Source organism: Lutra lutra, chromosome 1 (assembly GCF_902655055.1).
Source record: "Lutra lutra chromosome 1, mLutLut1.2, whole genome shotgun sequence".
Taxonomy (NCBI): domain Eukaryota; kingdom Metazoa; phylum Chordata; class Mammalia; order Carnivora; family Mustelidae; genus Lutra; species Lutra lutra.
Window position 1 is genome coordinate 68,309,227 of NC_062278.1, and position 24,103 is coordinate 68,333,329.

General features: G+C 34.4%; 1 protein-coding gene across 5 annotated transcripts in view; it reads left to right on the forward strand.

Annotated features, from left to right (window-relative positions):
* Positions 1-24,103, forward strand: part of STXBP5L (syntaxin binding protein 5L) — a 411,169-nt gene that overhangs the window by 294,701 nt on the left and 92,365 nt on the right. For 2 of the 5 annotated variants that reach the window (XM_047726189.1, XM_047726217.1), the window contains exons 19-20: positions 6,189-6,340; positions 8,236-8,307. In XM_047726189.1, the coding sequence (XP_047582145.1) occupies positions 6,189-6,340; positions 8,236-8,307 (224 nt within the window). Of the gene's footprint in view, positions 1-6,188; positions 6,341-8,142; positions 8,149-8,235; positions 8,308-24,103 lie in introns of all 5 variants that reach the window. The other 3 variants (XM_047726209.1, XM_047726226.1, XM_047726199.1) reach the window with 2 other exon arrangements.

Here is a 24,103-nt window from a genome sequence, read left to right on the forward strand (position 1 = left end):
GGAATCCATCAAAATCCTTGAGGAGAACACAGGCAGCAACCTCTTCGACCTCAGCCGCAGCAACATCTTCCTAGGAACATCACCAAAGGCAAGGGAAGCAAGGGCAAAAATGAACTATTGGGATTTTATCAAAATCAAAAGCTTTTGCACAGCAAAGGAAACAGTGAACAAAACCAAAAGACAACTGACAGAATGGGAGAAGATATTTGCAAATGACATATCAGATAAAGGGCTAGTGTCCAAAATCTATAAAGAACTTAGCAAACTCAACACCCAAAGAACAAATAATCCAATCAAGAAATGGGCAGAGGACATGAACAGACATTTCTGCAAAGAAGACATCCAGATGGCCAACAGACACATGAAAAAGTGCTCCACATCACTCGGCATCAGGGAAATACAAATCAAAACCACCATGAGATATCACCTCACACCAGTCAGAATGGCTAAAATTAACAAGTCAGGAAATGACAGATGCTGGCGAGGATGTGGAGAAAGGGGAACCCTCCTACAATGTTGGTGGGAATGCAAGCTGGTGCAACCACTCTGGAAAACAGCATGGAGGTTCCTCAAAATGTTGAAAATAGAACTACCCTATGACCCAGCAATTGCACTGCTGGGTATTTACCCTAAAGATACAAACGTGGTGATCCAAAGGGGCATGTGCACCCGAATGTTTATAGCAGCAATGTCTACAATAGCCAAACTATGGAAAGAACCTAGATGTCCATCTACAGATGAATGGATAAAGAAGATGTGGTATATATACACAATGGAATACTATGCAGCCATCAAAAGAAATGAAATCTTGCCATTTGCGACGACGTGGATGGAACTAGAGGGTATCATGCTTAGCGAAATAAGTCAATCGGAGAAAGACAACTATCATATGATCTCCCTGATATGAGGGAGAGGAGATGCAACATGGGGGGTTAAGGGGGTAAGAGAAGAGTAAATGAAACAAGATGGGATTGGGAGGGAGACAAACCATAAGTGACTCTTAATCTCACAAAACAAACTGAGGGATGATGGGGGGAGGGGGTTGGGAGAGGGGGTTGGGGTTATGGATATTGGGGAGGGTATGTGCTATGGTGAGTGCTATGAAGTGTGTAAACCTGGCAATTCACAGACCTGTACCCCTGGGGAAAAAAATATATGTTTATAGATTAAAAAATATATATATTAAAAAAAAAGTAAAATTTAAAAAAAAAAAAACTTAAAAAAAAAAAAGAAAAGTTTGCTTTGTGCCTCTGAACATACTTTCCTTTGGGACTTGGCAATGTGAATTGGTGAGAATCATCAGACACCAGAAATGCTTAGAAAATCTTGGACCTATGGTATGTGACCAATGACTTGAAAGTCATTTGAAAGTGTAAATATCAAAACTGATAGAAGGTAGCAAGTAACAGAACAAAATGTGTGGAGAAAAAACAGGGTGAGAAACCAAAGTAATCGAATGAATCTAGTGAGAAGATTAAATTTGAATATTTTACTTTTATCCCAAAGATAAAAGCAATTATGTTCTATTATTATGAGCTACTCTTCCTCCCATAACTTCCAGAGGATACAGAGCCATAAAGTTTGATGGTTAGGCTTAGTGGAAGTTCTGTTTTTTTAGTACAGAATTAATCAAGTACAGAGTTAAAGAGCTTGAATGCTAGAGTCAGATTCTTTGGGAATCAAATCTTAATTCTGTTTTCTAGCTGTTGGATCTTAGAAAAGTTAAAGTTTCTGTGCTTGACTCCCATATCAGTAAAATAAGATAAAATGTTGAAAGGATTAAATGTATTAACACATATAAGATGTAACTTTTATGGGTGTCTGGCTGACTCAGTAGAGCATTGTGACTATTGATCTCAGGGTTGTGAGGTCAAGCTCCACATTAAGCATAGAGCTTACTTAAAAAATAAAAATAAAATAAAATGTAACTTTTAGGCTCAGGGCAGGATACACATGACATATCCAAATAGAATAATTGAGGAGTTTTTAACCAATGGCATCTTATCTAGGATGTAGAAAAACATAAAATAGTGTACTATCCCAGGGCTAGAAAGGATAGTGCTTCATTAACCACCCATAAAATAATAGCTTGAAGACATAATTACTAAACATTATTTATTGAATACAAAATAAATGGATAATAGAGTGATTTTATCTAACAAATACAAAAAGAATTTATAGATGAGGAGAAAATCAAGATGGCAGAGTAGAAAGGTTCTGAGTTTAAGTTCTCCATGGACACATTAAAATATGACTACATATAGGACACGCTCTCTGAGAATGACCAGAAGACTAGAAGAATAACTCTTACATAATTGAGGCTATAAAAGAAAAGCCACATGGGGACAGGAAGAGGGGAAGAGATGCAGACTACTCAAGACCTATATCCCCAGTATGACAACCCACATGTGGCAAGGATATCGCAAAGGCAGGGGTATTCCCTGAGAAGGTAAGTGTTAAGGCACCACATTAGGCATCTCTGCCCTGAGGATCTGCACTGGGAAGATGTGACCCCATAATATCTGGCTTTGAAAATTAGTGAAGTTTAACTCTGGGAGAGCTATGGGGCTGTAGGAAAATGAGACTCTGCTCATAAAGAGCCTGTGCACCAACTCATTTACACCAAGACCCAACAGAGAGGCAGCAGTTTAAAAGGAACCTGGGTCCTACTTGAAGGAGATTTATTGACTAATTTTACTATGTGTGCTGGAGAGACAGTATCTGTAGCAACTTTCTTTAGGAATAGATGCACTTTTTCATATTCCTCTGCCTAACTAGCCTGGTACAGGTAGACACCATTTCTGATACTCTCCAACTACCTTGTTAACATTACTCATCCCACCCTGGTGTTTCCCTATGGGCCTATCCACCAGGGCAGCTGCAACAGTCATGGCCAGAACTTGCAGTCAAACATAAGAGAAGCTAGTCCTGCCCCCCAGGACCACCCCCAAAATTCACAGAAGCTGTAGACAGGCCTCTCAGCCAGGTGTGTCAAGGGTCAGCCCACATACCAGTACACCTGTAGCAGCTAAAGCCCAGCCACAACAGAATGAAACACAGAACCCACATAGAGGATACCCCAGAGCACCTGGTTCTGGTAAACAGCTGGGCTTGTACTTCTGGGCCACACAGGAAATCTACCTAAGGCTACTCCTTCACAACTGGGAGATACAGCTGATCAAACTAATATGTAGAAACAAACACACAAAGTCAAGCAGGATGAGGAGAGAGAGGAATATATTCCAAATGAAAGAATAGACAACCTTCAGAGAAAGAGCTAAATGAAACTGAAATAAGGAATCTACCTAATAAAAAGTTCAAAATTATGGTCATAAAGATGCTAACCAAACTTGAGGAAAGAATAGATGAACACAGTGAGGCCTCAACAGACAGATAGAAAATATAAAGGAGAGCCAATCAGTACTGAAGGATATAATAACTGAAATGAAAAATACACTCAAGGGAATCAACAGCAGATAAGATGCTGCAGAAGTACAAATTAGTGATCTAGAAAACAGGGTATTGGAAATCACCCAAGCTGAACTTCAAAAAGAAAAAAGAAATTTAAATTGAGAATAATATAAGAGATCTCTGTGACTTCAAGGGTACTAACATTCATATTATAAGGGCTACCGAAGAAGAATGAGAGGAAGGGGCAGAAAATTTAATTGAAGAAATAGCTGAAAACTTCCCTAACCTGAGGAAGGAAACAGATATTCATGTCTAAATCTCACAGAGAACTCCAAAAAAGAAGAACCCAAAGAGGCCTACACTAAGACATATAATAATAAATGTGAAAATTAGAGATAAAAAGAGGGTTTTGTTTGTTTGTTTGTTTAGGCACAGTTGGGTACAATTATTAACATTATCTTAGGGTTTGCAGGGTAGAAAATAGTTTCTATCTCAAGGCGAACTGCACCAATTGTTAGCAACTTCCTATGGAGTTTTTTTTTTTATGTTCAATTAACCAGCATATAGTACATTATTAGTTTTTTTTTTTTTAAGATTTTATTTATTTATTTGTCAGAGAGCAAGAGCGAGCACAGGCAGACAGAATGTCAGGCAGAGGCAGAGGGAGAAGCAGGTTCCCTGATGAGCAAGGAGCCCGATGTGGGACTCGATCCCAGGACGCTGGGATCATGACCTGAGCCGAAGGCAGCTGTTTAACCAACTGAGCCACCCAGGCGTCCCACATCATTAGTTTTTGATGTAGTATTCAAAAGCAGCAAAAGAAAAGTAACTAGTTATGTACAAAGGAACCCCCATAAGGTTATGAGGTGATAGTTCAGCAAAAACCTTGCAGGCCAGAAGATAGTGGCATGACATATTCAATGAGTGGAAAGGAAAAATACATACAACCAAGAATACCCTATCCAGCGGTTTTCATTCAGAATTGAAGGAGAAATAAGAATTTCCCAGACAAAAGTTAAAGGAGTTCATCACCACTGACCTGGCCATATAAGAAAAGTTAAGGGGACTTCTTTAAGAAAAGAAATGGCCATAACTAGAAGTAAAAAATTATGAAAGATAAAACCTCACAGGTAAAAGCAAAGATACAGTAAAGGTAGTAGATCAACCACTTACAAAGCTAGCATAAAGGTTAAAAGACAAAGTAGTAAAACCAATTGTATCTGTAATAATTACTTAAGGGATACACAAAATAAGAAAATACAAAATATGACATATACTTAAAATGTGGAGAGGTGGAATACAAATATAAATCTAATTGTTTCACATCATTTATCAAAAAGGATATCTTTCTTCTGAATTGTCATGGCACTTTTGTCAAATATCAGATGACCATTTATGTGTGTTTATGGCCACTCTTCTGTTTCATTAAAATTTATTTTTTATCTTTATTTCAATACCAGTCTGTTTTATTCCTATAGCTCTAGAGTAGGTTTTCCTCCCCCTTCTCAAATACCTGCAATATATATTTTTTAAGATTTTATTTATTTATCTGAGAGAGAGAGAGAGAAGAAACAAACAGGGCAGGGAGGAGCAGAGGAAGAGGGAAAAACAGATTCCCTACTGAGCAGGGAGCCTGACACAGGGATAAATCCCAGGACCCCAAGATCATGACCTAAACCAAAGGCAGACGCTTAACTGACTGAGCAACCCAGGTGCCCCTATTTATTAAGTATTTTTAATATCCTTGTTTGCTACTTTTGTCATATGTTTCATTTCTGTAGATTTTTTTTTTCCTCTGGTTACCAGTCATGTTTTCTTAATTCTGTATATGCCTGCTACTTGTTATATAGAGGACATTGTGAATTTTACATTATGGTGGTATTTTGTTGATTCTTTTTAATAGTGTTGGAGATTTTTCTGGAAGGCAGTTATGTTATTTAGAATCATGTTTCTAAGCTTTTTTTAAGGATGGGGTTCAGAAGAGCCTTTAGTTCATGGCTAATTTGTCTCCACTACTAAAGTGATACTACGGGTGCTTGGGTGGCTCAGTGGGTTAAAGCCTCTGCCTTCAGCTCAGGTCATGATCCCAGGGTCCTGGGATCAAGCCCCACATCGGGCTCTCTGCTCAGCAGGGAGCCTGCTTCCTCCTTGTAATCTCTGTCTGTCAAATAAATAAATAAAATCTTTAAAAAAGAAATAAAAAAATAAAGTGATACTACTTATATCTGTGTTTTTTTTAATGTATTAGAAGATCTTGGCAGTTGTATCTGTTTATATCTACTATGGTATCAAAACCTTAGATATAAAAAGTTAATTTTATGTAACATTTTGCATTAAATACATACTCTCTGTTTAAGAAGAGACATAATTTGGAGCTTAACAATTCTAATTTTATTTTAAAAAGCCTCTAATTACATACCTAACGATCTATAGCTATTAAAGTGTGCCATTTCTTAATGTATTTCCCCATTGCAAAGCAAAAAGATTTTATATGATTCTACTATAAAAATATAAGGCCAAGTTTAAGAGCAGATTGGGAAATCACTACTTAACTAATAAAATTGATGATAAACTATGACTGCAGTGGTCATGGCTACTATACAAGATTACCCTATCCTATGTAAAGGCATGATATCCTTCCTGACATTATACCAATGATGATCTAACCTCCCCAACCCTAAGGCATTACTCTCTAATTATCTTATTTTTATTCAAAGAAAAAAATAATAATGATTGCTGTGATACATTCTAGTTGCATTTTTTTTTTTTTCTCTCAGAGTTGCGTTTGGGAACTGCAATGGGTTGGCTGTGGTGGATTTTATACAGAAGACAGTACTGTTAAGCATGGGGACCATTGACCTATATAAATCAAGTGACCTATACCAACGTCAACCACGGTCTCCTCGAAAAAACAAGCAGTTCATTGCAGGTAGGAGATAAAACAAAATGGTTATGAACTTGATTAGTTCATCTGGGTTTTTTTTACCTTTAGATTTCTTATCTTTTTTCCTATGATACTGTTCAAATGCATGGCAACATAAATTCAACACAATTTATAATATGTAAGTAAATTTGGGCAGAAATGTAGTGAGAATATTTGAAAGGGTAAAGGAAGTGTTTAAACTTCAATTTGTTGTCAAAGTTAGGAAGCATCTCATGTTTCTTAGGTTGAATTCCTAAGAAATCAGAGAAAATAAGCTACTAATATAAAAATGTTATGAAAATCAGGTTATGTAGTTGAAAATTTTGTTTGCAATGGTTGTATTTAACAGGATAATTTTCTCTGAATATAACTGGACTCTTTAAAAATATAATTTTAAATATTTCACTATTTTTAATTTTTTAAACTCTGTATTTTAGCTGTCACCTTTCCTTGTAGGATGGTGATTTTCTTGGAGGCATTTTCACAAATGCAGTAAACATTATTAATTAACATTTTAAAATGCTGTGAAAGTTAACAGTTTGCTTGACAGGATAAATAAATTTGTTTAACTATAAAAGAAAAACATATAAGGTTAATTAAGATATAAACAAATATTTTCTATATAATGTCAAATTTTGATATGCTAAATTATTCAAAGTTAACTGAAATTTCAATATTTTTCCAAATAGTTGACTTTGTAAACAGACAAAATTTTTCATATTTTCTGTCCACTGACATACTATAGTTAATAAAAAATTAGTTGAGCCCAAAGATTTGCCGATGGAAATACATCTATAGTATTATGTGTTTCGTTCTATTAGATTTTGTTTTTTTAATCAGTTGATTTTAAAAACTCAGTTGATTATTAAAGCCTTTATTAAATATACTAATGTAAAAAATGTTTTAAACTAGAAACATAACATGATAGTAGCTGTTATTTTCTAAATATCAAATGTGCCAAACTTAACATTGGAATGTTATAATACATTTCCTTTTTGACTAATGAGAAATTAACTTGACATACTGAAATTCTCCCTTTTTGTTAATTTTTTTTTTTAATAAACATCAAATCTTTCCACATTGCTAAATTTAGACCCTTTTCAGGAGCACAAAATTTCTCCTTCAGAATTTGGAGTCTCTGTTTTTTATTAGGGATCTCAGCTTTTAGCTGAGATATTTTAGGAATGCTAGAAAGTTCAAATTCTATAGGTTCTGCCTCTACTATTTCTGACTTTTGAAAAGAAGGCAGAATAAGAAATTGCACATGCATATACCATAAGATTCCCCCATTGACTGGGAAAGAGAACATTGATTTTTTTAAAGTTTATGGACTCTAGGATAGGAAGATATTAGGGGATAGGAGGCAACATTTGTATGCTGAAAGCAAAAACTGAATTAAAAAAGCTGTGGATCCTATGACACCATCTAAGTTACTTACTGGATATACACAATGGGATGACAAGGTATATATTGTGACAAGCATCATAAAACTATTACTTAATTTAAACTTATTGAAACTTAATTATGATTAGAGCTTAGAATTTTGATGACTTTAAAATCAGGAAAAAAAGATAAAATCATAAACTTTGTTCATATTTAGTGTATAAAATCACTACAATGAGTACTCACTTTATGTTATAAAAATAAAATATAACATATATTCTTACAGGATATTTGATTAAATAAAATTATTACAACACTCTCATCATTCATCTGTCACCTCTTTCTAACTGATTTATTTTTTTAATATCTCTTTTCTAATTTGATTACCTAAACTTGCTGCAATTTCTTCATCTTGGCTGTTCTAGATTCTGGTATGATATCACTTCCTTTCACTTTAGACTATTTTTCTCTCTTTCCTCTGCCTGCTGCTGATGCTGATGTTCTGGCATGTTCCAAAGACAACTTTTGCATGCGTGGCCTGTCTAACCTTTATCCTGATTTAACGAAACGGATCCGTACTTCTTATCAGAGTAAGTTCTATAAAGGTTAGGCAAATAGCTTTTTAAGTCTTAATGCCTGGTTAAACCCATACATCTGTGCTTAGTAATGTGTTTTTAAAAACACATTCAGCATGCATGCAAATTTTTGTTTTGTTATGGAAGTGCAACCTGATAATTTTAACAAGTATGTAAATACTTCAAATAGCTAATGTTATATATCCATTTATTCACACCCATTACTCCAGTGTTTATTTCAAACCATGCAGACCACATTCTCTTAGTTCAAGAGTCCCTGTCTTTTGTTTTGAGGAGGAAGAGCCATGGTGTCCTTATAAGCAGTAAGCTTGACATTCCAGTATCAATAACAATTGATTGCTTTCTTGTTTTGGAAACCTTGTGCCTCTGGCCATTTTATAAAAGTGTTCTAACAAGGGCCACAATGTTTTCTTTTTCTAAGGAATTAGATTTCTTAGAATTAGCTAAGTATTCCAAATTTTGATGCTTTTTATTAAAATATATTACACAAACACACATTTCTATAGTGACTTTAGGTACCAATCACTGGGAAGTTGGGGAATTAAAGTCACAAACTAAAAAGTCAATAGTATTAACATTTATCATGGTAGAAAATGCAAATTTGAAGATGGTGAAGTAAGCAATTCTATAAACTAGTGCAGAAAGAATAGAGAATGAAGGTATGACTGTAGGTGCAGATAATACTAATGATATTAGGGGCGAACATTCATTAATGAGAAGACATTTACAATATACTGATCAATGTTATGTTTTAAAAAACTTAATATATACGATGCTTAATATATACGATGGCTTCATGTTTGTACAAAATATATATGTGTGTACACACATACACACACATATACATATTATTTGTATCTTGAATTTCTTCAGACTTCACCTCACCAGTTTGTAGATGATTAATGGGATCACATCACTTATAATAACCTAAAACATTATCTTCCTGTAGCTAAAGATACTCAATCCCTGTGAAATCCTTAACATATTTCTGGGAATGCCCATAGGGTGCCTTATTTTTCATTATCGGTATCCTCTAATTTTCTACTCTAGCAGAATACCCCCTTTTGTAATGCTTTTCACTGTCTTTGCTCCTTTGGATTTGTGATAGAACACTGATATCTATGTTGACTTCTGCTTCTTCTAAAACAGAACCTGTTAGGTATTATAATATTTTTTGACACCTGATAATTACATGAAATTTCAGTTTCCATAAATAAAACTTTATTGGAGCCACACTGATATTTTACATACTACCTATGGCTACATCTTCACTACATCCTCACTACAATGGCAGAGTTGAACAGAAATCATATGACCCATGATACTCAAAATTCTTACTAATTTCTCTTTACATAAAAAATTAGTTGAAAGAAAAAAAAAATTAGTTGACTTCTACCCTAATTCTATTCTTTCAAACCCATTTCCCGCCACATAAAAAGTTTCAGCCAAAACTTTTCCTGTACGGATTCTCCAGGTGGTTTAACATGCATCCTTGAGCTTCTGAATCCCAGTTTAGCCTTCTCAAGGTTAGATGCCCCAACATTGTGTGTGTGTGTGTGTGTGTGTGTGTGTGTGTGTGTGTGTGTGTGTTTGAGATAGAGAGAGAGAATCCATCTATACAAATAGAAAAATTTCCAAACATGAGATTGTGGATTTTACAAAGTTCTTCTTTTAAATTTTATATATTTTCTGATATTTCTGTAATAAACATGTAATGTTTTTATAGTAAGAAGAGAAATTGTATACTTAGGACAAGAAGCAGGAGCAGGCTTTTAATCAGAATTCTACAGTATCAACCATGATATAAAGGTTAAAGAAATTCTGAAACAGGCTCACTTACTTCTAACCCGTCAATAATCTTATACTGCCTTCGGATTTAAAAAGCTAAGTTTTTAAACATTCAGGGTACTCTAAAATATAATTCCTATCTACATTTTCAAATGAATTTCCTACTACTCTTCCATAAAAACACTCCCCTTAAGCCAAATATATATATCTTGCTACTCTTATAATTTATTCATATCATCATCTCCTCTCTAGAAATGCCCTGCTCAAATTTTACTTCCTATTGTAAACATTTCCTGCTGCCATCAGAGCCCTGCTGTGCCAGTTCCTTTATTTAAATTCCTATAATGTATAAGCTTGTATGTGGAAGTATGTGAACCAGTTAGAGCTTAGCATAAATTCATTTGTATGTTTAGTTATTTTTATGCATATGCTCTACCTTTCCAAACGCATGGCAAGAACCTGAAGAGTAGATCTCAAATTCTTTATACCCTCTACACCTGGCACAAATATGTGCTTAGTAACAAAATTATGGTTAGGACAGAGCACTTAGCTGGCTCTTTTTGCTCATATGAATAGCCAGAGGATTTTTCAGATTTGACAAGTGAGAGCAGAAATAGCTTCTGTAGTTACTGGGTTCACTGGAATTCTGCAAAACAGATCATAATTTCTTCTAAGCAAAGATCTGAAGTGTTAAGACAGAAGTAAAATCAAGTTCTTAGAAGACCATTAAAAGATCCTCTGTGTCTCTACCAGTGAGCTCCCTAGGAGTTCAGACAAGCCATGAGATTTGAAATCAAATTTCTTTTAAGTCTTCTCTTGATAACCAGCATCCTATATTTTGATAAGGGACTGATAAATGACTTAATGGTATATCTTAGAATATGTCTTAAAAATTAATTTTATGAAAATTTTCTTTTACTTAATCTTATAACCTGATTACATCTTTATAGTTCCCTTTTGTTATAATAGAGACTATTTGGCCAATTTCATGAATTGTTTCCTAATTTTCAGGAAAGCATATCTGCATTGTCCCTATTTGGGGAAACTTAACCCACTTCCTTTGAGTGTCTATTCTATTCTAGGGTTGTGCTCAGCAATTTAACTCAGTGTTATATTATTTAATGGTCATTGTAACCCTTTAAGGCATAGAGATATCTGTAGATTCCTCTACCGATGACAAAAATGAAGTCAAAAGATATTAATTTCCCAAAGTTACAATTAGTGGGAACTAACTTACACCTATCTAATGCAAAACAGACTTCATATGCTTTCCTTTGTATTATTCAGTGTCTCTAAGTATCTGAAAGTTTCAGGGTCATTGGAAATTAATTGCATTATACTATAATCAGGAACCACTTTTTTTCCAGTTTTTATCCACAATCAATAAAATAATATATTCAAAAATGAAACAATTCAAAATTATTTCTCAAAATTGAGGAGACTGAACAAGGTGATCTCTGAAATCCAGCTTTTATATTTTGTTATAACAGTTTTGCTCTCAAAGTGATCCATATTCTATTTTGAATTTTATACTTTTCATTTCTGGAGAAACACCTCAATTTCAGTCTTGTCCTGGGCTCTTTCACTGATCATTTTGTATTGTAGTTTAGGTTCCAAGTAACTCCCCCCACCAAAACCTTATTCCATCTGCAAATCTTTCACATCATAGAATAATAAAACTCTATGGCTCAAAGGAAGCCTCTATATTTGACAGACTATGATTGTGAAGCCAGTGAAATGATTTGGAAAGAGCAACGGGCATAGGGTCAGAAGGTTTATACCAAGTTCTACTCTTTCTAATAAACTACTCATTACATCTAAAATCTCTGGCAAGTCACTTAACTTCTCTGAGTTTCTTTTTTCTCCTATATAAAGTAAAAATTCATAGTCTCTACCTCCCTTAGAGACTTATGGAATTTTTCTTGGTTAATGTTTTTAGAAACATTTCTATAAATAATAAGATATTATTTTATTATAAAAAGACAAAACGAGGGGCGCCTGGGTGGCTCAGTGGGTTGAGCCGCTGCCTTCGGCTCAGGTCATGATCTCAGGGTCTTGGGATCGAGCCCCGCATCGGGCTCTGCTCAGCAGGGAGCCTGCTTCCCTCTCTCTCTCTCTCTCTCTCTCTCTCTCTCTCTCTGCCTGCCTCTCTGTCTACTTGTGATCTCTCTCTGTCAAATAAATAAAATCTTAAAAAAAAAAAGACAAAACGAAGCCACAAAGAGATTACATAACTTTTCTAGAATCACAACCAGTCTATGGTAAGACTCATACCCAGTCAACTGTCTCATAGTCTAGTATTTTTTCCTACTTGTGAAAATGACAGAAATTTTGCTAGTTAGAGAATAGTAGTATCCTGTTTGAACAAAAAGGAATTTTTAAAAGTGGGCTTATTGGGGCGCCTGGGTGGCTCAGTGGGTTAAGCCGCTGCCTTCGGCTCAGGTCATGATCTCAGGGTCCTGGGATCGAGTCCCACATTGGGCTCTCTGCTCAGCAAGAAGCCTGCTTCCCTCTCTCTCTCTCTCTCTCTCTCTCTCTGCCTTCCTCTCCGTCTACTTGTGATCTCTGTCAAATAAATAAATAAAATCTTTAAAAAAAAAAAAAAGTGGGCTTATTGTAGAATATTGCCAGACAAAATTGCTTGCACATCAATTCCTAGTTATGTAATGGGAAACTCTTTAGAAAATCTCAAATCTTTCTATAGATATTTTCCTGCTTTCACTGCATGGTTTTTTTCCAGAGTGTAGGAAATGGTAATAGATGCTGGAAACACAAATAGAAGCATAAGTAAAAATTTAAAGAAAAGGGGCGCCTGGGTGGCTCAGTGGGTTAAAGCTTCTGCCTTTGGCTCAGGTCATGATCCCAGGGTCCTGGGATCGAGCCCCACATCGGGCTCTCTGCTCAGCGGGGAGCCTGTTTCCCCCTCCCTCTCTCTCTGCCTGCCTCTCTGCCTACTTGTGTTCTCTGTCAAATAAATAAATAAAATCTTAAAAAATAAAAAAATAAAATTAATAAATGAGTTTAACAAAGTGCAGGATATATGGTCAATGTACAAAAATCATTTTATTTCTACATCCCCACAACAACAACCTGAAATTGAAATTTGAAAATATCATTTATAATGGCATCAAATATATGAAACACTTAGCTGTAGTAAGACAACAGATATCAAAGACCTATACACTGAAAACCAGAGAACATTGCTGAGAGAAGTTAAAGAATACCCCCCAAAATGAAGAATTACACCATGTTAATGTTTCAGAAGACTCAATATTAAGATGTCACTTCTCTCCAAATTGATCTGTAATTCAATACAATTCCAATAAATATCGAGGAGACTTTTTTTTTAAGATTTTATCCATTTATTTGATAGAGGGGGAAAGAGCACAAGCAGGGGAAGCTGCAGCAGAGGAAGAAGCATGCTCCCTGCCAAGCAAGGAGCCAAATGCAGGACTCAATCACAAGACCCTGGGATCGCGACCTTTGCCAAAGACAGACATCCAACCACCTGAGCCACCCAGGCGCCAGGGAGGCTTTTAATAGAAATTGACAAGCTGATTCTAAAGTCCATACAGAAAGGCAAAAGATTTGGAGCCAAAACAGCTTCTGAAAAGGAACAACGTTGGAAGACCAATTCTACCTGGTTTCAAGACTTAAAAAATAAAATAAAATTGGCGTTAATAAATAGTTTAATGTTGGTCCAAACACAAATAGATCAATGAAACTTAATAGAGACTTCAGAAATACACCCACACATATATGAACAGCTGATTTTTGACAGAGATGCAAAGGCAAGTAAGTAGAGAAATGAGAATCTTTCCTACAAGTGGTATTTAAACAATTGGATATCCTTGTGTAAAAAATCAATTTTGATCAATACTTTGTGGTAAATTTTTTAATTAACTTATAAATAGATCATGAGCCTTAATATAAAATCTAAAATTATAAAATAAAATTAAAAACTAAAAATAAAATCTAAAATTATAAATTTATAAAAAAGGAGATTTTTGTGACACTGGGTTACACAAAAGGTTTTTAAATAACATACCAATAACATACTTCATACAAGAACATATGACTACATTGGACTTCTTTAAAAGTAAAAATTTCTACTCTTCAAATGACACTGTTATGAGAATGAAAAGTTACGCCACAGACCAGGAGAGAATATTTGCAATGCATACATCTTATAAGGGATTTGTATCTGAAATATACTTTTAAAGTTCTAAAAACTCAATGATAAAGCAAACAACCCAATAAAAAATGGGCAAAAAAATTGAATAAACAGTTCACAAAAGAAGATACACTAATAATAAGTAAGCATACGAACAGTGAAGGAAACAACAAAACTAAAAGAAAACCTTCAGAATGGGAGAAGGTATTCACAAATGACATCTATGATAAAGGGTTAATATCTAAAAATCGATAAATAACTTATAAAATTCAACACCCAAAAGCAAATAATCTATTAAAAAATGGACAGAAGACATGAATAGACATTTTTCCAAAAGAGACATCCGGATGGTTAACAGACACATGAAAAGATATTCAACATCACTCATCATCAGGGAAATACAAGTCAAAACTAAACTCTAAAGAGATACCACCTCACACTTGTCAGAATGACTAAAATTAACACAGGAAACAACAAGTGTTGGCAAGGATATAGAGAAAAGGGAAGCCTCTTACACTGCTTACAGGAATATAAACTGATACAGCCACTGTGGAAAACAGTATGGAGGTTCCTCAAAAAGTTAAAAATAGAATAGAAATAAAACAGAAATAGAAATAAAAATAGAATAGAAAAAATAAAAATAGAACTACCCTATGGTCTAGCAATTACTAGGTCCAGCATTACTAGGGATTTGCCCAAAGGACACAAAAATACTGATTCAAAGGGATACATGCACCTCAATGTTTATAACATCAACAATAGCCAAATTATGGAAAGAGCCCAAATGTCTATCAACTGATGAATGGATAAAGATGCGGTATATATGTACAATGGACTATTACTCAGCCATCAAAAAGAATGAAATCTTGCATTTGCAATGATGTGGATGGAGCTAGAGTGTATTATGTTAAGGGGGAAATAGGTCAGAGAAAAACAAATGCCATATGATTTCACTCATATGTGGAATTTAAGAAACAAAACAGATGAACATAGGGGATTTAAAAAAAAAAAAAGAATAAAACCATAAAACAGACTCCTAACTATAGAAAACAAACTGAGAGTTACTGGAGGGGGAGCTTGGGAGGGAAGATGGCTTAAATGGGTGATGGGTCAAGGAGGGCACTTGTGATGAACACTGAGTGTTGTATGTAAGTGATGAATCACTAAATTCTATACCTGAAACTAATATTATACTGTATGTTAACTAACTGGAATTTAAAAAAACTTGAAAAATAAAGGGAAACATTTAGAAAATCAAATCTAACTAAATGTCAAAAATGACTGAACAGGGAATATTTGGGAAAGGTAATGATGGTCCTTTGTTACAATTCAATCAACAAATTAAAGAAGTAAACACTAAAAAATAAGCATATGAAAAGATACTCAACATTCATCATTAGGAAAATCAAATTAAAACTACAATGAGATTAGGAAAATCAAATTAAAACTACAATGAGATATCATTATACATCTGTTAGAGGGGCTCAAATTTAAAAAGATTGATCATACCAGATATTGGCAAAAAGTGGAAGAAACAGAGCTCTCCCATTCTGCCTTAGTTGGCAGGTTCTTAAAGATTTAAACATACATTTATAATATGAGGTGATCATTTTATATTTATTTACCCCAGGAAAGCTTATGCCAATACAAAGACATTCATAGCAACCAAACACTGAAACATTTGTAGTAGTCAAAAATAACTAAAATCTCCACATTAGGTAAATAGATAAACAAATTTTTTATATCCATTCAGCTGTTTCCTAAGCAATGAAAAGGAACGTATTATTTCCTTTTTTTAAATGTTTCAAGTTTTATTTAAATTTTAGTTAGCGGAGGTGCCTGGGTGGCTCAGTGGGTTAAAGCCTCTGCCTTCGGCTCAGGTCATGATCCCAGGGTCCTGGGATCAAGCCCCTCATCGGCCCTCTGCTCAGCAGGGAGCCTGCCTCCTCTCTGTCTCTACCTGCCTCTCTGCCTACTTGTGATCTCTGTATGTCAAATAAATAAATGAAATCTTAAAAAAAAAATTTAGTTAGCATATAGTGTAAAATTAGTTTCAGGAGTAGAATTTGAGGTCAATTATATAACACCCAATGCTCATCACAAGTGCCCTCCTTAATGCCCATCACCCAATTACCCCATTCTCCCCCTTCCACATCTCCCCAGCAACCCTCAGTTTGTTCTTTATAGTCTCTTATGGTATGCCTTCTTTTTTTTCCCCCTACGAGTGCGCTCTTGAGAAGTATTGCACCATGGATGAATCTCAGAATAATTACACTGAGTTAAAGAACCCAGGCAAAAAAGGGTGCATATTGTATGGTCATTAATATAAAATTCTAGGAAATGAAAACTAATGTATAGTGACAGAGAGCAGATCAGTGGTTGCTGGGGATGGAAAGGGGCACTTACGGGAAGGGCTGGAAGGAAGGTTACAAAAAGACACAAACTCTTGGGCATGAGGGATATATTTATTATCTTGATTGTGGAGATGGTTTCACAGGTATATGTGTATGTCAAAATTTATCAAATCATATACTTTATAAACATATAAATTAAACCTCAATAAAGCTTTCTTCAAAAAAGAATTAGCCACATAACCAGCAGGGAGCAGTATATTCCAAGCAGTCAACACCCTATAAGAAGGTTCTAAGGTGGTAAAGACCTATCTTCTAGAAATAGAAGGCCAAGGAATCTAGAAGTGTAGTAGAAAGCTGTTGAGAAAAAAAAAATGAGTTAAGATTTTGATGACTATATGAGCGGGGACATGATTATACATGTTTCTGAGTCAATTATAAGAAATTCCATTTTATTTTAAGCAGAGGAATGATATGTTTTATGTCTTAAAAATATCATCCACATTGCTGTGTGAAGAAATTATTGTGGGACAAAAAGAAAAAAGAAAAAAAAGCTAGCATACCATTTAGGAGGCCAGTGTTATACTCCAGGCAAGAAAAGAAAGTGGCTTTAACTAGGGTTTTAGCAATGTTATTGTAGAAAAAGGATAGGTCCAAAAATCATTAGAACTTACAGAGCTACTAATTATAATTCAATGTGGAAGATCAGAGAATGGAATCAAAGATTCTTCCAAGATTTGGGCTTGAACTAATTGACACTGATTGTGTCACGATACAAAGATGAAGCTAGGGTTAGGGTTGAGCATGGTAATAAGGAAGAATATTTCAGTTTTAGATATGTTAAATTATGGTATGTCTGTCATTTGTCCAAGTGAAGATGTCAAGTGGACAAGTAAACAAATCTGAATATTGGTACTGTAATTTGAGTCTTCAGCATACAGATAGTGTCTAATGACATGGGAATAAATGAAATTACCTAGGTAGGGGAGAGAAGAGGAAGAGTGGGAGGGAAGAGGAGGATTATGGATAGAGACATCAGGAATTTCAACATTTAAATTTCAAAGGAAGAGAAGCAGCTGGCACAGAGGACTTGCCAGAGAGAAGAGAAAAAAATGGGGAGACTCTTGTAGAACCCAAAATAAAGGGGAGCGTTTCAGGAAATGGTTAGCCATGTTAAATGCTGCCGACAGGAAAAATAGGATAAGTTTAGAAGAATGACTAGTGGGTTTTGCTCTGTGACTCTTTAAAAAGTAGTTAGGGAAAAGTATTGGGATAGAAACCAAAATTATATTAGAAGAATGGCAAGTGAGGAAACAGAACAAGTAAATAACTTTTTTAAGATGTCTTATGAAGGGGTGGAGAAAAATAGGTGAGTACCTGGACTGGAATAAAGGGTTAAGAGGAAGAAATATTTGTGCTTTCATTTTAGATAAAGAGCATATTTTAAAGTTAAGGTGAATACAGAATGATACCTAGAGAAAGAGAGATTGATGATAAGGGAGAGAAGGGATTCCTAAGGAGCAAAATCCTTAAGAAAGTGCTAGGGGATGGGAATCAGAACATATGTACAAGGATTAGTTAATAGGAGGCTTTCATTACTGTAATAGGTACATAAAAGAAAAGGAAAGATCTATAGAATGGGGGATAAATTTAAAAACGTGTGATTGGTTAAACAAGTGGCTCTCATATCTCTGATTTACAGATCTATATTTTAGTAAGTTTCCTTTCTTTTTGAAATCAGTTTTACAGTGTAAATTTTTTTTACCTCAAAACTTTGTTCCAGAAAGCAACTTTATTGAACTGTAGTAGATAAAATATAAGGTTTCTTCTTTTAAACAAAATGAACAAAGAAAAAAAAGTAGGGGAGTTATTACTAAGTAATATGTGTGAGTTTTCTAGAAGTTAGTTAGTAATCTCAGTGTGAGTCAAACAAGTAAAACAAACTAATATAATTAAACAGTAGTGGTGCTCAACCAGGAATGATTTTTGTCTCTGACAGGAATATTTGTCAATGTGGGGAGATATTTATGGCCTTCACAATTAGGGGAGGGGTACTCTACTGGCATCTAGTAAGTAGAATGCCAGTAAACATCCTACAATATACTATTCCATAACAAAAAAATTATCTCACAGAAATGTCAATCATGCTGGAAAATATTCATACCAGAACATTTATTTGGTAAATCATAATTTGGTTAGAAAATCCCCCAAAGTGTATACTAGTTATATGCATAGAGACACTTGCATACTGGGTACTAGTCCCCTAAAAAATACTGATACTTTATTTAACTTTCACAAGCTATTACTTCAAATACTATCTTAATCATATTATACACTAAGATACATTAAAGGTATACAGGAGACCCTTAAACAGTGTGAGGTTAGACATTGGTGCTTGTGCAGTCAAAACTCTGTGTTTAACTTTTTTGACTCCCCAGGAACTTAACTACTAATAGCCTACTATTGACCAAAAGCCTTTCCAACCATATTTTGCATGTTATATGTATTATATACTGTATTCTTACAATAAAGTCCACTAAACAAAATATTATTAAGCAAATGAGGAAAGGAGAATACATTTGTAGCATTATACTGTATATATTGAAAAAAATTCATGTGAAAGTAGAGCTATACAGTTTAAACCCTTGTTACACAAGGATCAACTCTATACTCTTAGAAATTTTAAATAAATGTTGATATAATTCACTATAACCAAAAGAGTTTTGTCCTCTGATATTCAGTGATTTCCCACAAAATTTCTGTATCTGTTCTCAACCAGGATTTATTATATATTTTCTAATGAATCACTGTATAAATCTTCCAAGTTTAGTCAATTTGTTTTACTATATGTATATATCAGACATAACTTTCTCCACCTTATCTTTGGGAAATCTCTTTGAGAAATCTCACTATAATCTTGGGAAAAGCACATTTGGCGTGTACTCTGAGCATTTCATTGGATACCTACTAGTATCAGTAATAATTAATCAATCTCACTAGTTTTAACTCTTTTGGTCTTCCATATCTTCAATCCAGCTTTCACAGTATTTCCAAGATATAAAATAAAAGTGAGGGATACAGATAGGATGTTGAAAGACATGAAAATTCACTTCCATGGAAACAACAAAGATGACTTTTATAATGATGATGAATTTTATAATGATAAAATTAAAAGCATAATTTTCTATGGATATATTAAAAAGTGGTGGATTCAAGAAAGTCTTGATTGAATGAATTCCAGAGTGAAAAGAACCACTTGTAGATGAGCAGAAAGCTGTAGGTACTTCCATACCTGGGACAAGAGACTGGGCACAGATGCAGAAAAAAGTGGCCCTTCTATAGATGGATGGACTGCAAAGAATAGGAAAAGCTAGAGTTTACATTTAGTAAAAATATTTTAAAATAAAGGTAAATAGGGGCTCCTGGGTTGCTCATGCGTTGTCTCCCTTCAGCTCAAGTCATGATCCCAGAGTCCTGGGATCAAGCCCCTCATTGGGTTTCCTGCTCAGCAGAAAGCCTGCTTCTCCCTCTCCCACTCCCTCTCCCATTCCCTCTTCCACTCCCCCTGCTTGTATTCCCTCTCTCACTGTCTCTCTCTCTCTCTCTCTCTGTCAAATAAATAAATAAATAAAGTCATTAAAAAAAAACCTAAAAAATAAAGGTAAGTAAATTTGTTGTTGGCAGATCTGTACAATAAGATATAGTAAAGGAGGTTTTTAAGCTGAAGGAAATAATACCAGACAGACATTTAGATATATAGTAAGAATGAAAAACATTGTGAAGAATAACTATGTGGGTAAATATAAAAGATTATTTTGTCTTTTCTTAAAATCCCTGAGTTCATTTAATTTTTGAATTAAAAACTAATTGTATTATGGGGTTTACAACACGTAGAAGAAAAATATATGACAACAGTAACAAAGGATGGGAAAGACATAATGTTACAAGTTTCTTTCATTATAAGAGAAATGGTACAATAATTAAAAGTAGATTGTGAGAATTATAGATGCATATTATAATCCCTAGAACTAACTAAAAAATAAATAAATAAAACTGAGGTGTAGTTAAGTAGCCAAAGAGAAGATAAAATAGAATATTAAAATATATTTGTTTTTCTCAAAGGACGGAAAAGAGAAATAGTGGAAAAAAGAACAGAAAGGCAAACTGAAAAAAAATGATAGATGTAAACCTAACTATATCAATGATTATATTATGCTAAATGTAAATGGAGCAAACACCAATGTAAATGGAGCAAAGCCCCCCACAAAAAGGCAGAACTTGTGAAATAATATATATTAAAAAAAAGGACCCAACTATATGTTGTTTATAAGAGCTGCATGTTTTGAAAGTAAAAGAAGGGAAAAATAATTTTATCAAAACCCTAACCTCAAGAAAGCTGATGTAACTATAAGATAAAGTAGACTTCAAAACAAAGAGATAAATTATAAATTCTAAATTATAAAACAATCACTTTATCGGAAAGGTATAAAAATCCTATGCAAGTACAGACCTAATAAGAGATATTCAAAATATAGAAAGCAAAAAAGGAAATGAAGGAAAGAAACAGACAAACCTACAATCATAGCTGGGAATTCATCATTTCTCCTCAGTAACTGATTAAATAAATAGACAGAAATTGTTGTGTATAAAACTGTTAAGCAACTCTCTTCACCAAATTGACCTAACTGAAATCAATAGATGCCTACACCAATCAAAGGAAAATATGCCTTTTTTAAAAGTAGACATGGAATATTCACATGTATAATGGATTCTAAAGGACTGAAATCAAGCAGAATATGTTCTCTGGTCATAAAAAAAATAAGTTAGAAATTATTAACAGAAATATGTCTTAAAATCTCCAAATATTTGGAAACTAGGAATCTCATGACTTAAAAAACAAATCACAGGGAAACTTTAAAGATTTTTTTTTTAAGATTTCATTTATTTTTTTGAGAGAGAGTACACGAGAGAGAAATAGAGCACAAGCAGGGGAGAGGGAGAAGCAGACAACCCACCAAGCAACAGTTGCCTCAGTTTTAAAATATTTTTTTTAAAGATTTTATTTATTTATTTGACAGAGGGAGATCGCAAGTAGGCAGGGAGGCTGGCAGAGAGAGGGAGGAAGGAAAGCAGGCTCCCTGCTGAGCAGAGAGCCCGATGTGGGGCTCGATCCCAGGACCCTGGAATCCTGACCTGAGCCGAAGGCCGAGGCTTTAACCCACTGAGCCACCCAGGCACCCCAGTTTTAAAGTATTTTTGAACTGAAAGTATAAACACAAAATACCAAAATTTGTAAGATGTTGCTTAAATAGTATTTAAGGGAAAATTTGGAACATAAGTGCATATATTAGAAAAGAAATTATATCAAATCAATAATCTAAACTTTGTTGAAACACTAAAAAAGAGCAGTGTAACACAAAGTAAACAGAAGGAAGGGAATAAAGACAAAAGTGAATGAAATAGAGGGCAAACAATAGAGTAGATCAACAAAAACACAAGATCTTAATCTTTAATCAATATCACAACTTCAGGGGTGCCTGGGTGGCTCAGTGGGTTAAGCCTCTGCCTTCAGCTCAGGTCATGATCTCAGGAGCCTGGGATCGAGCCCCGCATCGGGCTCTCTGCTCAGCGGGGAGCCTGCTTCCCCTTCTCTCTCTGCCTGCCTCTCTGCCTACTTGTGATCTCTCTCTCTGTCAAATAAATGAATAAAATCTTTAAAAAAAAAATCACAACTTCAAAGAAACTACTAAGATCTATGAAACCCTAGTAAGACTGATCAAGAAGAAAAAAAGTAAATAACAAATGAAAAAGAGGGCATTACTACGAATTTTCTATAAACGTTAAAAATAATAAAGACTAGGAACAACTATATGTCTATAAATGGACAGAATAGGTAAAATTAAGAGACTTCTTAAAGGAAAAAATTATAAAAACTGACACCAAACACACTGGAAAATATAAATAGCTTCCTATCTTTTAAAAAAATTTGAATTCAAAATTAAATACCCATGGGCGCCTAGGTGGCTCACTCAGTTAAACATCTGCCTTTGGCTTGGTTCTTGATCCCACAATCCTGGGATCCAGCCCCCAAATGAGCTCTCTGCTCAACAGGGGCCTGCTTCTCCCTCTGCTTTCTCTCTGTATCTCTCTTAAATAAATAAATAAATAAATAAATAAATAAATAAAATATTTTTTTAAAAATTACCCACAACAAGAAAACTGCAGTCTTCAAATAACTTCACTAATTAATTCTATCAAACATTTAAGGAGGAAATAACACTAATCTTATGCAAACAGCTTTAGGGAATAGAAAAAAGAAAAAAAGGAAATCTTTCCAACTGCTTATCTGAAGCCAGCACAATGCTAAAAACTAAAACTTGACAAACCAAAGGAAAAGTATAGGCCCATCTCACTTATGAGCATAGATGCAAAAATCAAATATGAAATATTAGCAAATGGAAGACAGACATACATAAGAAAGATAAAATGTCATCGCCAATGTAGATTTATCCAAGGAATATAAGTTTAATATTTGAAAACCAATCAATGCAGAACACCTGATTAACAAAATAGAGGAGAAAATTGTATCACCTCAATACATAGCAAAAAAAATTGTTATCAGTTGACACTTCTTTAAAATAATCACTGGAAAACAAGGAATAGAATAGTTCTACAAATGAATAAAGACCATCAATGAAAATCCTACAAATAACATCATTCTTAATTGTGGAATATTGGATGTTTTCCACTAAAATTGGTAACAACACAATGATGTCCACTCTCATTCCCTTTGTTCAACATTGTCTTTGATGACCTAGTGCAAAAGCAAGATAAAAAATAATATGTTTAAGGTTTACAAAGAAAATATTTAACTTTATTGGCCAATGATATCGTATATTGAAGAAATCCAAAGGCATCTACAAAAAGCTATAAAAAATGTATGTGAATTTAGCAACACTGAAGAGTACACAGTATACAAAGTCAATTATCTTTCTATATAATAAAAGGAAACAATTAAGAAGTGTATTTATTTTTTAAAATACCAGGTATAGGATAGACTTCCAAATGGCATCTTGAGGAACACCATGGACATATTCTCCAGAGAAAACATAAAACCAGTGAAAATTATTTTTTTGACAAAATAATTACTTGAAATCTCTGGAAATTGTCTTAAGAGGAGATAGAAAAGAAAGAAACATTTATTCAAAAAAATCTGACACTTGGCAAAAAGTGACTCTTTGACACTGAGCCACAACTTGCTTTGTACCTCTCCTGCCCTCAGGTTGCCAGCATTTCTCATCCCCTCCAACTGCAAGTTGAAAAGGACAAATTCCTGGTGAGTGTGGCCAAAATGTCAAAGGCTCCCCTCCCCTGTCAATGCCCCAGTCATAGGACAAAATGTCCACCTCAACCATAGCAAGCCAAAATGCTGAGTCCCTGACTGCTCTCACTCAGCTTGCTCAGAGAATAAATGTTT